At 45.0% G+C, this 13568-nt stretch overlaps 1 protein-coding gene across 1 annotated transcript; it reads left to right on the top strand.

Annotated features, from left to right (window-relative positions):
* The first annotated feature begins 1759 nt into the window (after positions 1-1759).
* On the top strand, positions 1760-12547 carry pkdccb (protein kinase domain containing, cytoplasmic b). Its single transcript, XM_083632435.1, has 7 exons — positions 1760-2446; positions 3599-3718; positions 5124-5395; positions 5752-5831; positions 6197-6304; positions 10631-10807; positions 11525-12547. The coding sequence occupies exons 1-7, from the start codon at positions 1826-1828 to the stop codon at positions 11629-11631; spliced, it is 1485 nt and encodes a 494-aa protein (XP_083488561.1). The 5' UTR covers positions 1760-1825; the 3' UTR covers positions 11632-12547.
* The last annotated feature ends 1021 nt before the right edge of the window (positions 12548-13568 follow it).

Below are 13568 nucleotides of genomic sequence, written 5' to 3'. Positions count from 1 at the left end.
TGGGATCCCTAGCTCTACCAAACAATTCAAACTTGCGGCACTTGAGGAAACCGTGAGTTTGCTCGTTTAATTCGTTGATATAAGCGATTGCCCGAACGATTCATTAATTAATAAACTAGTGAACGTGAAGTGCCACCACCCGCCCACTCAGACATGATCGGGATTATGAGCTGCCAGTGTTTAACAGCAGGACGAGGTAGGTTAGTTTTTTGTGTGTTCTAGGGTAATCGTATCTAGATAGAATTTATATTTGTGATGCTGGAGGCTGGGTCCTTTTTGGAATATCATATTTTTTGTCTTGGTTAGATTCACTGTCAAGGCCCAGGTCTGGGAAAATTTGTGTAGATGGTCATGGTGCTGTTGTAGTCCTTCTTTGGTTGGAGACAGCAGCACTAGATGCAAATAGCTCCCTCTCTCTCTCTCTCTCTCTCTCTGTCTCTCAATTTCAATTCAATTCAGTTCAAAAGGGCTTTATTGACATGATATGGTGCATCCTACATTGACAAAGCATATAGCAACACTTAGTAATTACAAAAGTAAAAAACAAAAAAAGTGTAACAGGTCCATCTCCACCTCTCCTTGGGAGCAGAATGAACACAGCCTGTCCACTCTGGGCAGCCAGGTCTGTCTGTGTTGACCTGTTTCTATTACCAGGCTATGATCACTGAGTCTGTACCTGCTCAATGTCTTCCTCAGTTTTAGGTTGGTAATCTGCCACCATGTAGCCTACTCTCGATTTAGGGCCAAATAGCAATCAAATTTACTTTGGGTTTTTGTGGTATTTTTCCAATAGGTAATATAGTTTTCTTTTTTATTTGTGATAATTTGGTTGGGCCAGATATGAGGGCTGTCCTGAGGTTGGGGAGAATTGGGGGTCAGTCTCAGGACTCTTTCTCTCTCTGCAAAAAAATAGGTGATTTCACATATGCTAAACCTAGATTATGTTTATGACACGCTTCATAATATACAAAAATGTAGCCTATTCTACATGTAGGTGACTCGAAATATAATAAAAATACATTTTCCTCCTATCGGTAGGTCCGTACTAGCCCTTTTTCTTTTCTTTTTTCTTTTCTTTTTTGCCCGTTCATTTTACACTAGATTACACAATTTCAAATTGAATTGCATTTTTCAGCACATAGTAGGCTGTGTTGGGGGGGGGGGTAATTTGTCCATATGGACACATCTTTACAATTGTCTGTGAGACTGTGTTGCTTTTTGTAGATTTTAAAATGTATCTCTAAAACATTCTGAATTTATTGTGATTTTTCTTTCCACCCACTATGAATCCTGTGTGTGTGTGTGTGTGTGTGTGTGTGTGTGTGTGTGTGTGTGTGTGTGTGTGTGTGTGTGTGTGTGTGTGTGTGTGTGTGTGTGTGTGTGTGTGTGTGTGCGTGCGTGTGTGTGTGTGTGTGTGCGTGCGTGCGTGCGTGCGTGCGTGCGTGTGTGCGTGCGTGCGTGCGTGCGCGCGTTGCGTGCGTGTGTGTTGAATACATTTTCGGGTGATTCAATGCAGGCTAGAGTTACACGTATATATACTAAGCGGCGTGATAATTGCTGTTGTGAAGTCGACGTTGGAAAGTGCGTTAACATGAGGATTGGGCAACAACATGAGGTCGGGCTGCTCTGCGGGGTTGTTGGGGGGGGGGGGGGGGGTGTAAAGTTACGAGCGGACAGGACACACCTCTAGAGGGAGTTCCCTACTGAACAAGGAGCAGCGGATCTCACTTCTGCAGAAAGTGTGCTTTCACATGGAGTGAACGGTGGCACGTTTCTGCCCGCGTCCGTGCGTATTTCCACGCGTCGCCGAGCCAGAAAAACCCAAATGCCTGTGATGGGCAACTCTTTACGCGCGGCCGCTCTTCTGGCTTTCGTGGTTATTTCTGTTTTGGTGTCACTTTTGATAAGCAGCGTGCAGCAGTTTGGAGCTAAACTCGCACACTTTCCCAATGCAACTGTCGGTGGTGGTGGTGGTGATGAGGAGGAGTTCGCATCGCTCCACAGGGCGTTGATTTACCAAGTCAACGAAAGGCGCAAAGAGATTATTCCATTACTTTTGTCTCATGATAAAGAAAAAGGACTGTCCCTGGAATCAACATATTCTTCCGAACTATACCAGTCAGTGACATCAAACGTGGATTACAGTTTGTGGAACGAGATTGTAGATGGCTCCAGAAAGGCGCATATGGATGAAATGGGCTGCGAGTCTTTGGTGGACGTGCGGGCGGTGGACGTTCTGGGATCTGGATACACCAAGCTGGTCCTGAAAGTGATTTTACCCGGAGATCAGCCCGTGGCGTTAAAGCTCGTCAACGACCAGGGGACGGACATGGAGAAGTGTGTGGCCGATTTTAAAGACCCCCACGGCTGCCACCAGCTCGTCTCTTACAAGCTGAAGAAAGAGATTGTCCTGTTGCAGAGGCTGCAGCATCCAAACGTCATACGGGTAAAGTAAAATGTTCTCTCTCTCTCTCTCTCTCTCTCTCTCTCTCTCTCTCTCTCTCTCTCTCTCTCTCTCTCTCTCTCTCTCTCTCTGCCTTGTGTAAAACAGTAGTCATTTTATTTATAGTCATTTTTGAAGTTTTGATACCATAGAAATATCACTGCAATATACAGACTGCATGTGTGAGATGTTGTGCATAGGAAATTAAAATAAACTAAACTCACTCCCATGTAACCAGATAACAATGACAACGCTATTGTAGTAATATCACGGTGATTTTGTATTGAGGCCTGTATGTAATCCTTATATGCATGAAAACTGCATGAAAAGCCCCCTGTGCAGGACCTCCCCATGTAATTAAATCAAACTCATTGAACCTCATGTGACCTTGGGGTCTGGCTTGGCAGAGGAGACAATGTGCCTCTGTCCTGACTACTATCCCTGTAGCATCTGAAGCCCCCAGCCCTTATTCAATCAATCCATTACAGCCCAATTTAGACAGATACTTTGAACTGAAAGGGCAGGTTTGTTTCTCTCAACCGTCAGCCCATATATGGTGTGTGCGACTGCTTACTTGGTTGATTGCAGAAGTGTACGGAGCATATTCACTCTATGTGATTTTACAAGTCTCAGCTGCAACAAGCTGGCTTGGCAGAACATCATGTCCTTCCTACACGGATAACTTTGAGTTAGCCTGTTGCTTCTTTTAGGCCTTTGAGTTAAGCTACAGATAATTGCTCTACTGACTTCTCCCACCCTGAATCAACTGATATGCCTGTTGTCATCATCAAATCCTCTGCTGTTACAACCTCACAAGCACCATTAGGACATGGCGATATTATTAACATCAACACCACCATAATCTAATACTAAGATGTTATGATATGGCTCTCATGTGCAAAATCGCATTTCAAATAGTGAAATGAATGATCACCCCCGTTGAACTGAATGGAAATGCTAGTTGTGATTTCAAATCAAATTCATTCAAATATTTCTTATATACCCCAATATAATACACCTCATTTTGTTCGTTTTTAAATCAAATGTGCACGTTATCGACAGCACCATGTTGTCACAATATGATTCCACTGAAAGGCATTTTAACGGTTGAATTGAATTATTGATTTGTCGGCCTTTTCTCGACCCCCTCCACAGCTCAGAGGTCACTGTATGGGCGATGGAGGAGGGGGAGGCAGAGTGACGGTCATCCTGGAGCAGGGGAATCCTCTCCAGATGATCCAGCTGCTCCAAAGCCCCTGGGAGGACCGCTTCAGGGTGAGGACCTGAGCTGCTACTCTCTCTCAGCTGTCGATATGCATGGTCTGTCTTCTCTCCCAGGCTGTCAGTCTCTCCCACACACACAGAAGAGATGACACTGGTTTTAAGTTAAGATGAGGACAGAGGACATTTGAAACTCCCCGAAGTCTGACATCTGTCTCTCAGCGTATTTGATCAGAGGGTGGTTGGAATGGAGATGGGTCGCGGAGTTAATCCACTGCAGGCTAGGAATGTCGACCCATCCATCCTTAACACACACACACACACACACACACACACACACACACACACACACACACACACACACACTCGTGCACACACACAGCTTAGCCCAACCCCCATCACAGGTATGCCCCCAGTGGGAGTCAACAGTGGGTGGTGGGACAGTCCTGATTTACACTCCAGGGATCCAAGTGAGCGTATAGAGTCTGAGAGAGAGAGAATGTCAGCGAGGGATTGATGGCGTCAAAAACTGGCAGCAGCTGCATACGTACGTGTTTGTTAGAGGAGTAGAAAGAAAATGTAACGGCAGTCTGCAAGTATCATTTTGAAATGTGCAGAGCTTATTTTGCCACATCATCCAAATAGCTGTTCATAACATCCCTTTCCAAGCCGCTCGGCCCCTTGCCGCTACGCTGCATCTGCGCAGGCTACAGTAATCCGAGGGTGTTTGGTTTCACCCACCCCTGTTTTTACAGTGCTTCGATCCCAACCGAGTGACGTTGGAGAGACTCTGAGCATTACCTAATACTCCAACTATGTTTGTAGTGTGACCGGATCATTTCATGCCCTGTCAGTGCACAGCTAATGCCTTTATTTTGTTTCTGGTTGCTCATCTGGAACAGTGGTCTTCTGTTTTTTTCTTCTATTTGACTCTGGGTTATAAAGAATGCTGCAAAAACCGAGTCAGAAAATGGCTTACCATTGTGACTGGTACAACACAACACATTGTTTTTGGAAGAATGGAGGTTTTTATATTTGCCTTTATTTAACTATATCATGAAACTTAATTACATTCCACATCACACAGCATGCTTCCCTTATTGCTTTTTAATTTACTTGTTTATGAAGTAGGAAACTAAAGCTGTTTTGGTCAAAACAAAAAAACTAGGAGCTAAGAAACTACAAAAAACAGCCTTGTTTTTAGCTTGACAACCACGCATTTTTCGGTATATCCAATGGCTTTTGAAAGGGTTTAATAAGACCAAGGGTTGGATAACTTTTCAACCCATAGAGGAACCATGTAATTCTTCAATTTAAAAATAGATTTACAAGGTTTTCACCCGGCAATATGTTACCGCTTTACTCAGTTGTGCCGTGCAATACATCAGCCAAACTGGTCTTGAATGAATAATTCTCAGTATTCTGACACGGGTGTTCGTGATGTGTGATCTGGCTCCAGGTGTGTCTGGACCTGGCCAGGCTGCTCCACTTCCTGTCGCGCTCCCCCCTGGGCTCCGTGGCGCTGTTGGACTTCCAGCCGCGGCAGTTTGTCACGGTGTCGGGCGAGCTGAAGCTAACGGACCTTGACGACGCCAGCATGGAGGAGCCGGCCTGCCGGGCAGACGCAGACTGCACACTGCAGTTCCCCCACAGAAACTTCACCCTGCCCTGCTCGGCACGCGGAGTCTGTGAGGGGCTGAACGAGAAGCGGAATATTTACAATGCCTACAGGTAAAGGAAAAAGTGACGGCTTTGCCAGATGATGGACGTTTGACGGATGGATGGATCGGTGGATACATGGATAATTGCTTGATTATACGTCCGGCTTGACACCTAAAGTGTTATATTCGTAAAGCTGGAGATTGATGGTTTGATGGATTCAGTATGATTGATGAATGAATTGGTAGTTTCAGTGGGGGAAAACGGGAAATCTTTTCCCTTCTATTTTAAAGGCACTTTCAGACTTTTGACAGGTTTATGGACTGTTTGCTTTAACAGCGGAGTGAGACAAGTCATGTTCTGCGGGCACTATGTGATGGGGCTTGTCTCTCTGTCTGTCTGAATGAGTTGTTTTTCCCTGGCCCCAGGTATTTCTTCACCTACCTGCTGCCGCACCAGGCCCCGCCCGGCCTCACACACCTGGTAGACCACATCATGAACTCCACAGGTGAGACGTCCCGACACGACAGGGCTTAACTATTCCACATTACAAAGCAAATCATCCCATTATTGCAGTGGTGTAACGACGCGCCTCTGTCTATCTAATGCTTCATGAAGCGAGCGCTACGAGATGCCGCATGACATACAGCAATGTATTCGTACAATGTAATGAATAGCCATTGTTATCTCTCTGCTAAGATCACACATGAAAGAGACTCGGAGAAGAGAGCCCGGGAAGGACAGATACGCTGGAATGCATAGCGTTACAAAACAAATCATCCACATTGGTTGGGTTTGATGCTGTTTGTGGTTAAATGGGCCCGTACCAGATTTAATGCATTACTGATTTCATGTGCGTGTGTGTGTGTCCAGGCGAGTTGAGAGCTGACATCAATCAGACGCTGGAGGCCTTTGAACGCGTCCTCCTCCTCTACAAGTCTGGCCTGCACCTGGACAACCTGCCTCCATCAATAATCAGAGGTAAGCGCCGCTGGGATGAAGGCTTCTCTTTATAAAAGCGGAGTGAGACCTTTTCTTCTCTTTCTTGAAGGGGGGGGCGGAGGGGCAGCTGAGAACACTCTCCTTCTCTTGTCCTGGGGAACGTCGACAGCCTACACACACACACTGCTTTCATTTGGTTTCTTCACAGAAAAGAAATGGGAGATCTTTCGCCCTTTCGGTCTGTTTTGACAGGTTTATTAGGCAGCTGGAAGGAGAGGACGAACCCAACGAGCGCAGATTAACCCTCCGTGACTCCGGCCCAGAAAGTACGGACTCTTAGTAAAAATACAGTACTGGGTTTGGTCAAAAAGATAGTGTTATGCCCAGAAAGTACGGACTCTTAGTAAAAATATACACTGAGTTTGGTCAAAAAGATAGTGTTATGCACATAAAGTACAGACTCGTAGTAAAAATACAGACTGGGTTTGGTAAAAAGATAGTGTTATGCACAGAAAGTACGGACTCTTACTAAAAATACAGTACTGGGTTTGGTCAAAAAGATAGTGTTATGCACAGAAAGTACGGGCTCTTAGTAAAAAAACAGTACTGGGTTTGGTCAAAAAGATAGTGTTATGCACAGAAAGTACGGACTCTTAGTAAAAATACAGTACTGGGTTTGGTCAAAAGATAGTGTTATGCCCAGAAAGCACAGACTCTTAGTAGAAATACACACTGGGTTTGGTCAAAAGATAATGTTATGCCCAGAAAGCACAGACTCTTAGTAAAATACAGACTGGGTTTGGTCAAAAGATAGTATTATGCCCAGAAAGCACAGACTCTTAGTAAAAATACAGTACTGGGTTTGGTCAAAATATAGTGTTATGCCCAGAAAGCACACTCTTAGTAAAAATACAGACTGGGTTTGGTCAAAAGATAATGTTATGCCCAGAAAGCACAGAGTCTTAGTAGAAATACAGACTGGGTTTGGTCAAAAGATAGTGTTATGCCCAGAAAGTACGGACTCTTAGTAAAATACAGACTGGGTTTGGTCAAAAGATAGTGTTATGCCCAGAAAGCACAGACTCTTAGTAAAAATACAGACTGGGTTTGGTCAAAAAGATAGTGTTATGCCCAGAAAGCACAGACTCTTAGTAGAAATACACACTGGGTTTGGTCAAAAGATAGTGTTATTCCCAGAAAGTACGGACTCTTAGTAAAATACAGTACTGGGTTTGGTCAAAAGATAGTGTTATGCCCAGAAAGCACAGACTCTTAGTAAAAATACAGACTGGGTTTGGTCAAAAGATAATGTTATGCCCAGAAAGCACAGACTCTTAGTAAAAATACAGACTGGGTTTGGTCAAAAGATAGCGTTATGCCCAGAAAGCACAGACTCTTAGTAAAAATACAGACTGGGTTTGGTCAAAAGATAGTGTTATGCCCAGAAAGCACAGACTCTTAGTAAAAATACAGTACTGGGTTTGGTCAAAAGATAATGTTATGCCCAGAAAGCACAGACTCTTAGTAAAAATACAGTGTTGGGTTTGGTCAAAAAGATAGTGTTATGCCCAGAAAGCAGACTCTTAGTAAAATACAGTACTGGGTTTGGTCAAAAGATAGTGTTATGCCCAGAAAGCACAGACTCTTAGTAAAAATACAGTACTGGGTTTGGTCAAAAGATAGTGTACTGTTATGCCCAGAAAGCACAGACTCTTAAAAAATAAAAATACAGTGCTGGGTTTGGTTATTCCTCAGTCAGAAATAGTGGATAACTGGGGCGTCTGGGTAGTGTAGAGGTAAAAGCACTCACCTACCACTGCGGGGGAGGAGACCAGGCTTCAGTTCCCGGCAGTGGCACTTCCGGCTTGGTCAGACGTTCCTGCAGACGCAATTTGCCGTGTCTGCGGGCGGGAAGCCGGTGTGGTATGTGTCCTTGTTGCTGCATTAACTGGGGAACTGGGGTGAATAGCGTGATCCTCCCACACGCTATGTCCTGCCGGTGAAACTCCTCACTGTCAGGTGAAAAGAAGCGGCTGGCCGGCACGTGTGTTGGAGGAAGCATGTGCTCGTCTATGGCTCTCCCTAGATCGGCAGAGGAGGTGGAGCAATGACCGGGGCACACAGCTTGACCCGCTAGAAAAAAGAAAAAAAGTGTGTAATTAAATAACAATATCCATTCTATTTCGCTTCTCTTGCTGTTCAGGTTAGTCGTATTCGAGATGAATTGCTTTTAATAAACCCTTTTTTTCCACTTTCCGCTCATCTAAAGCAGTGAAAGTCCATTACTGTTCTCTTCGACTCGCCTCTCCTCTGCCAGCACCCCCCTCCCCCCCCCAGCCCCTCATTCCTCTCAGCTCTATGAAATATTAATAACAGAATGACTGGCCCGGTTCCTGCCGTGAGATTTTCCATCCCCCCAGATGCCGGACTGTTTGTATAGCAGTGCTTTGTGAATTGAATCAGACCGAGAGTGAGGGAATGTTTTAACAAGGAGGTGCGATGAGTCGAGCCTCTGCTACGTGACAAAGTCGTGCAAAAATGCATTTTTATTATTTCAGTTTCACCATAATGTGGCTTTAGTTTAAACCACCCCCTTCCTCTTTCTCTCTCTCTCTCTCTCTCTCTCTCTGAGGGTTATCTATTTTTATCACTGCTATCTGGGCTTACATTGCAAAGAGATTGTGTTTACTTGTCCAAAACAGATATCCTCTCTCTCCATGCTTTAGTATAATTAACTGCACATTTAAATGATAAAACACAGAAAGAAGAGAGCAAAATACAAATGTCTGCCAGTGTGTTGAAATAGGGCTCATTAAGACGTCTCTCCTCAAGAGAAAAACAGTCAGAGGCATGTACAGGGGAAAAACATTATAATAGTCCTGATGCAAAAAAACAACAACAAAAAAACATACCGGTAATCTGTGTGTGTGTGCGTGTGCGTGCGTGCGTGCGGGTGTGTTCTAAAAAAGAAAGGGAGAAGGAGGGAGAGAGTGTGTTTGTGTTCATTAGAAAGGTCTCAAGTCTTTATTTGAAATTGTTGACAGATGGAGTTTGACTGGTATTACGTCTGTAACTTTTCCGCAGCCGACATCCTCGGTTATTTCATGAAGGGAAAAACAAGTGGTCCAGAGCCAGAGAACGTGCAGATAGGTATTAGAGCTTTATTTGTGTGAATTGAAAAAGTTTGACTTCTGTTAAAAGTCAACTCTGCAGGCCAAGGACACGGACTCTGCTCAATGTATGCATTCCAAAGTCAAATCCATTTTGTGATATATATTAATTTGGAGAGCGGGATTGTTTTTCACACAAAGCCGTCTCCTCGACAGCTGAAGCCTGCCGCCCTGCAGCTCCAACCAGCGGGCCTCATTTTCTCCCCCGAGAGCGATCGTCTAAACACTCTGCTGCTTGTTTCCAGAAGACAGATACTCATGTCTCTTTCCTCTTAACAATACCCCCTTCCATCCACACACGCACGAACACGCGCGCGCACACACACACACATACCAGGCTGTTCATTCCATTAGGACGCTTAACAGATACGGAGTTTGTAACAGGCTGCCTCCTCAATACTGACTCACTGACTGGGCTTTTGTCCTGCTTTGTGTGTGTGTGTGTGTGTGTGTGTGTGTGTGTGTGTGTGTGTGTGTGTGTGTGTGTGTGTGTGTGTGTGTGTGTGTGTGTGTGTGTGTGTGTGTGTGTGTGTGTGTGTGTGTGTGTGTGTGTGTGTGTGTGTGTGTGTGTGTGTGTGTGTGTGTGTGTGTGTGTGTGTGTGTGTGTGTGTGTGTGTGTGTGTGTGTGTGTGTGTGTGTGCCGGCATGTGTGTGTATGATTCTCTCATGACTCGTGCTAATGTGCAGCAGATGAGTTAAGGCCAGAGTCTCAAGCCGTCTGACTGAAAGGATTATAATGACGAATGTAGCAGAAAATGTTGGGAGGAAGGTGTAGTTCAAAGATTGTCGGGCAGCATTTTGTGAGAGGAGAGCCAAGTCTGGTATTGTTTCTGTGTTTCTGACCTTCATATGCACTCCTATAGTACCTTTTTTCTTCTTTTCACTTCTTTATAGATGGACCGATATATATGTGCCTTATATGCCTTTTACCTTTCAATCTGTCATAACCATAGTAAGAACGCTTTCATGCTAGCAGGAGCTCAGTTTTAGCCTGATGCAGCATCTTCACTTCAATATATTCTCTTTGTTGTATTCTTATCTGTATTCTATTGTTTGGCGGCAGCATTGACTCAAGTTCCCCCCCCCCCACAGGGATTGTTAAAGTTTCACCTCATCTCCAGGAAGCGCTTCAAAGTCTTCCAGCAGCCTTGCATACTGAACTGTATCTTCTTCTTGTCTCCTTGTCCGTGGTTAGACTACACGCTGATGCGAGGCATGGGGACGTCCGGGGACGTGGAGTACCGATGCTGGCCGTCCTACAGCCACCGGGGCTGCGTGCTGTCGGTGCACAGCGCCCGAGAGGCCGCGCTCATCTGCAACTCCCACTCGCAGTGCACCAGCTTCAGCCTCACCGGACACAAGACCTGGACGGGTCAGTGGAATGGATTTAGGATTTAGCAAAGAATTCTGCAAATTCCCGTTTCCGCAAATTCTTCCCTGCTGTTGCTAATCCCCATGAGACTTTTTTCACGTCCCTCATGCCCAATTACACAGGGATTCTCGTTATTTTATAAGATGCTGCTGTAGTCTTGTCTTTCCAGCTCCTGCCACATAATGTGGACTACTGTACATGTTGCACTAGTTAAAAAGAAATACTCACAGAAAATAGCTCTTGTGTCAATTTTCTATGATAAGCAAATATAAGTTACAGGCACAGACCTGTTAAGAGATATCAGTGCCCCGAGATCAAGTTTGAAAACCGCTCTGTCACAACTATTGAAAAACAGACCGAACAAAATGTGCGGTAGAGGATTCCTGACACCTTAAGCTAGTGCTGACGTTTCCTCCCTCACTCTTCCTCTCATTGCTGAAAGGCTGTGTGTGTGGGGTGTGGGGGGGGGGGGGGTGTGGTGTTGTGTGTGTGTGTGTGGGGGGGGGGGGGGGGTGTGTCTGCTATGTTCTCTTGTTGAGTGCTGAGTGAAGATATTCCCCTTTAATCCCCCGACGGAAGTTTTAACATTCAAATGCATCAAGGAGATCAAGTCAGAGCAAATTGCTGTATTAGTGTTTTTAAATTTGTGTTTTTAACTTTGTGTGTGTGTGTGTGTGTGTGTGTGTTCTCTCGTCCTGTATTCTTCCTGGTGTGCAGGTCGCCTCCTGGCCTCTTTCAGAAGCAGCTTCAGCCATCTGGTGCCCGACGGGACATCCGAGGTGTATTTGAGGAAAGCCAAACCTCCCGAAACGGCTACGGTGTGATGTGAGGCCCAAAATGGGGGGCCGGCCGTTCCTATTTCAGTCGGGCTGCGGTTGGGATAACACACACACGCGTGCGCGCGCGTGGCCGCTGCGTTAAGACCCGAGTTGCGTTCCCCTCGTGATGGTGACGTTGTGCCGCAGGAACGTAGCGTACGCAGCAGGTCTGTGGGTTTGCAGCAGGAGTGGCGAGGAGGAGGCGTTTTTGAAGTGAGGCAAGTGAATGTGATGTATTTATAGGGCTTCTGCTTGGTTACTGTTTGATCTGCCTGCCAGCTCGCTGCCTCTGCCAACATCTATTTAAAGGGATTTCCCTTCAGGTACAATTAAAGGTGGGGTGGGGAGGGGGTCTTGCCCCCCCCCCTCTAATTTTTCCCCCCAGCTTGTCTTTATTTGCCATGTGTGTTAGGTTTGAGCTGTGAGGCCCGGGTCCCTGTAGTCGGATTTTAAGCCAAAGAAGTAATAAGAACAACCGCCACAGCTCACTGTTTGAAGCCCGAGGAGGAGAAGAGAAAACATGCTCTTATACAAATACTCTTTGATGTGAATGCGCTGAGGTTGTGGCTGTTGTAACATGGTTCCCTGGCTTAGCTGCGTTGTGGGATGAGTTGGCAACAAGCATGTAAGCATTTACACAGCAACAATGAGCAAAGATGATTAAAACCATTCCAGACCAGTTTGTTTCTAAATACTGTTTCACATTTAGTTGATACTGTTGTTGTTTTTCAGAAGTATTTTAAATGATGAAATGAAATGTAATTGTTCTTACATCGATTGTGCATCATTGTTTCTGTACACCTTGTGGGTGAAGCTCTTATTTTCAATGAAAAATGATCCACTTCAGTGATTTTTGTTATACTTAAATTGTTGTCATGTGTTTTTATGATTTTTACTTATACTATAAAATGTATTATTTCTACTTTGTTGCTCTCTTGGTTATTTTTTTTACTAAGCAGTGTAATTTGAACTAACTAATCTCTCATTAGCACCTTTATATGAAGGGTCATCTTTGAATGCTGTTAACCCCCCACAACCACATCATTCACACTCTTCCTGTGTGTGTGTGTGTGTGTGTGTGTGTGTGTGTGTGTGTCCGTGGGGGTGGGGAGACTTGCATGCATATGCTGGCTTGGTTTTGTGTGTGTTTAGTCTTTGTCCGCTCGCGTGTCTCCTCATCTCTATCTGTAGGCCATCTGAATGGGTGAGGCTCCAAACCGACGGTGCTCCGCAGAGTTTACACAATGCCAGAGGAATGCATTAAAATGCCCTCTCCTGCTGGGCTCATTATCAGCCTTAATTAATACATGTAAATAAGCTTACTTAGCAGCCCTTTCACATGGTGAGAGGGGGGCATTACTGTAAGACAATGGCGGTCATCAGGACAATCACCGCTAAATCTCCAGTTTGCATAGGAATGGGCCCGCCATCTGTGCCTGCCAGGGGAGGGAGCAGAGAGGAGATAAGGGCAGGCCTGAGTCCAGGCCTGCAGGGACTGAATGGCTTTGTAAACTCAGGGCATGTAGCATCAAAATAAACAGAAAGTACAGCCGCCAACCTCCATCCTCATGATTGTTTAAATGTCCCAACATTCCTCCAGACCCTGGAGTCCAGAGAAACAGAACATGATGAAAAAAATTGTATTCATGAAAATGTATGAATGAGAATTCGCAGAACAGACATGGTCCAGATACAATACCATAGTAGAGAGAAGCGTCTGCACATCCACTATGCAAACCAGGTGCTAGACTAACAAAGCTATACGTTGAAAAGAAAACAGATACAATACCAGTCAAGTTTCAACACAGTTTCACATGTTAGAATAATCGTTAAGATGATCAAAACGATGAAAAGAGTTCTGCAGTGACCCCAAAATTGATTGTTTAAAATCAGCCCCTGGTGGAAAGGCAAAGGCTTTGGAAAGAAATTCATACATAAGGCAT

This window comes from Poromitra crassiceps (genome assembly GCF_964638095.1).
Source record: "Poromitra crassiceps genome assembly, chromosome: 3".
Classification (NCBI taxonomy): domain Eukaryota; kingdom Metazoa; phylum Chordata; class Actinopteri; order Beryciformes; family Melamphaidae; genus Poromitra; species Poromitra crassiceps.
Note: the sequence above shows the minus strand (reverse complement) of the source record. Positions and strands in the feature narration are given on the sequence as shown.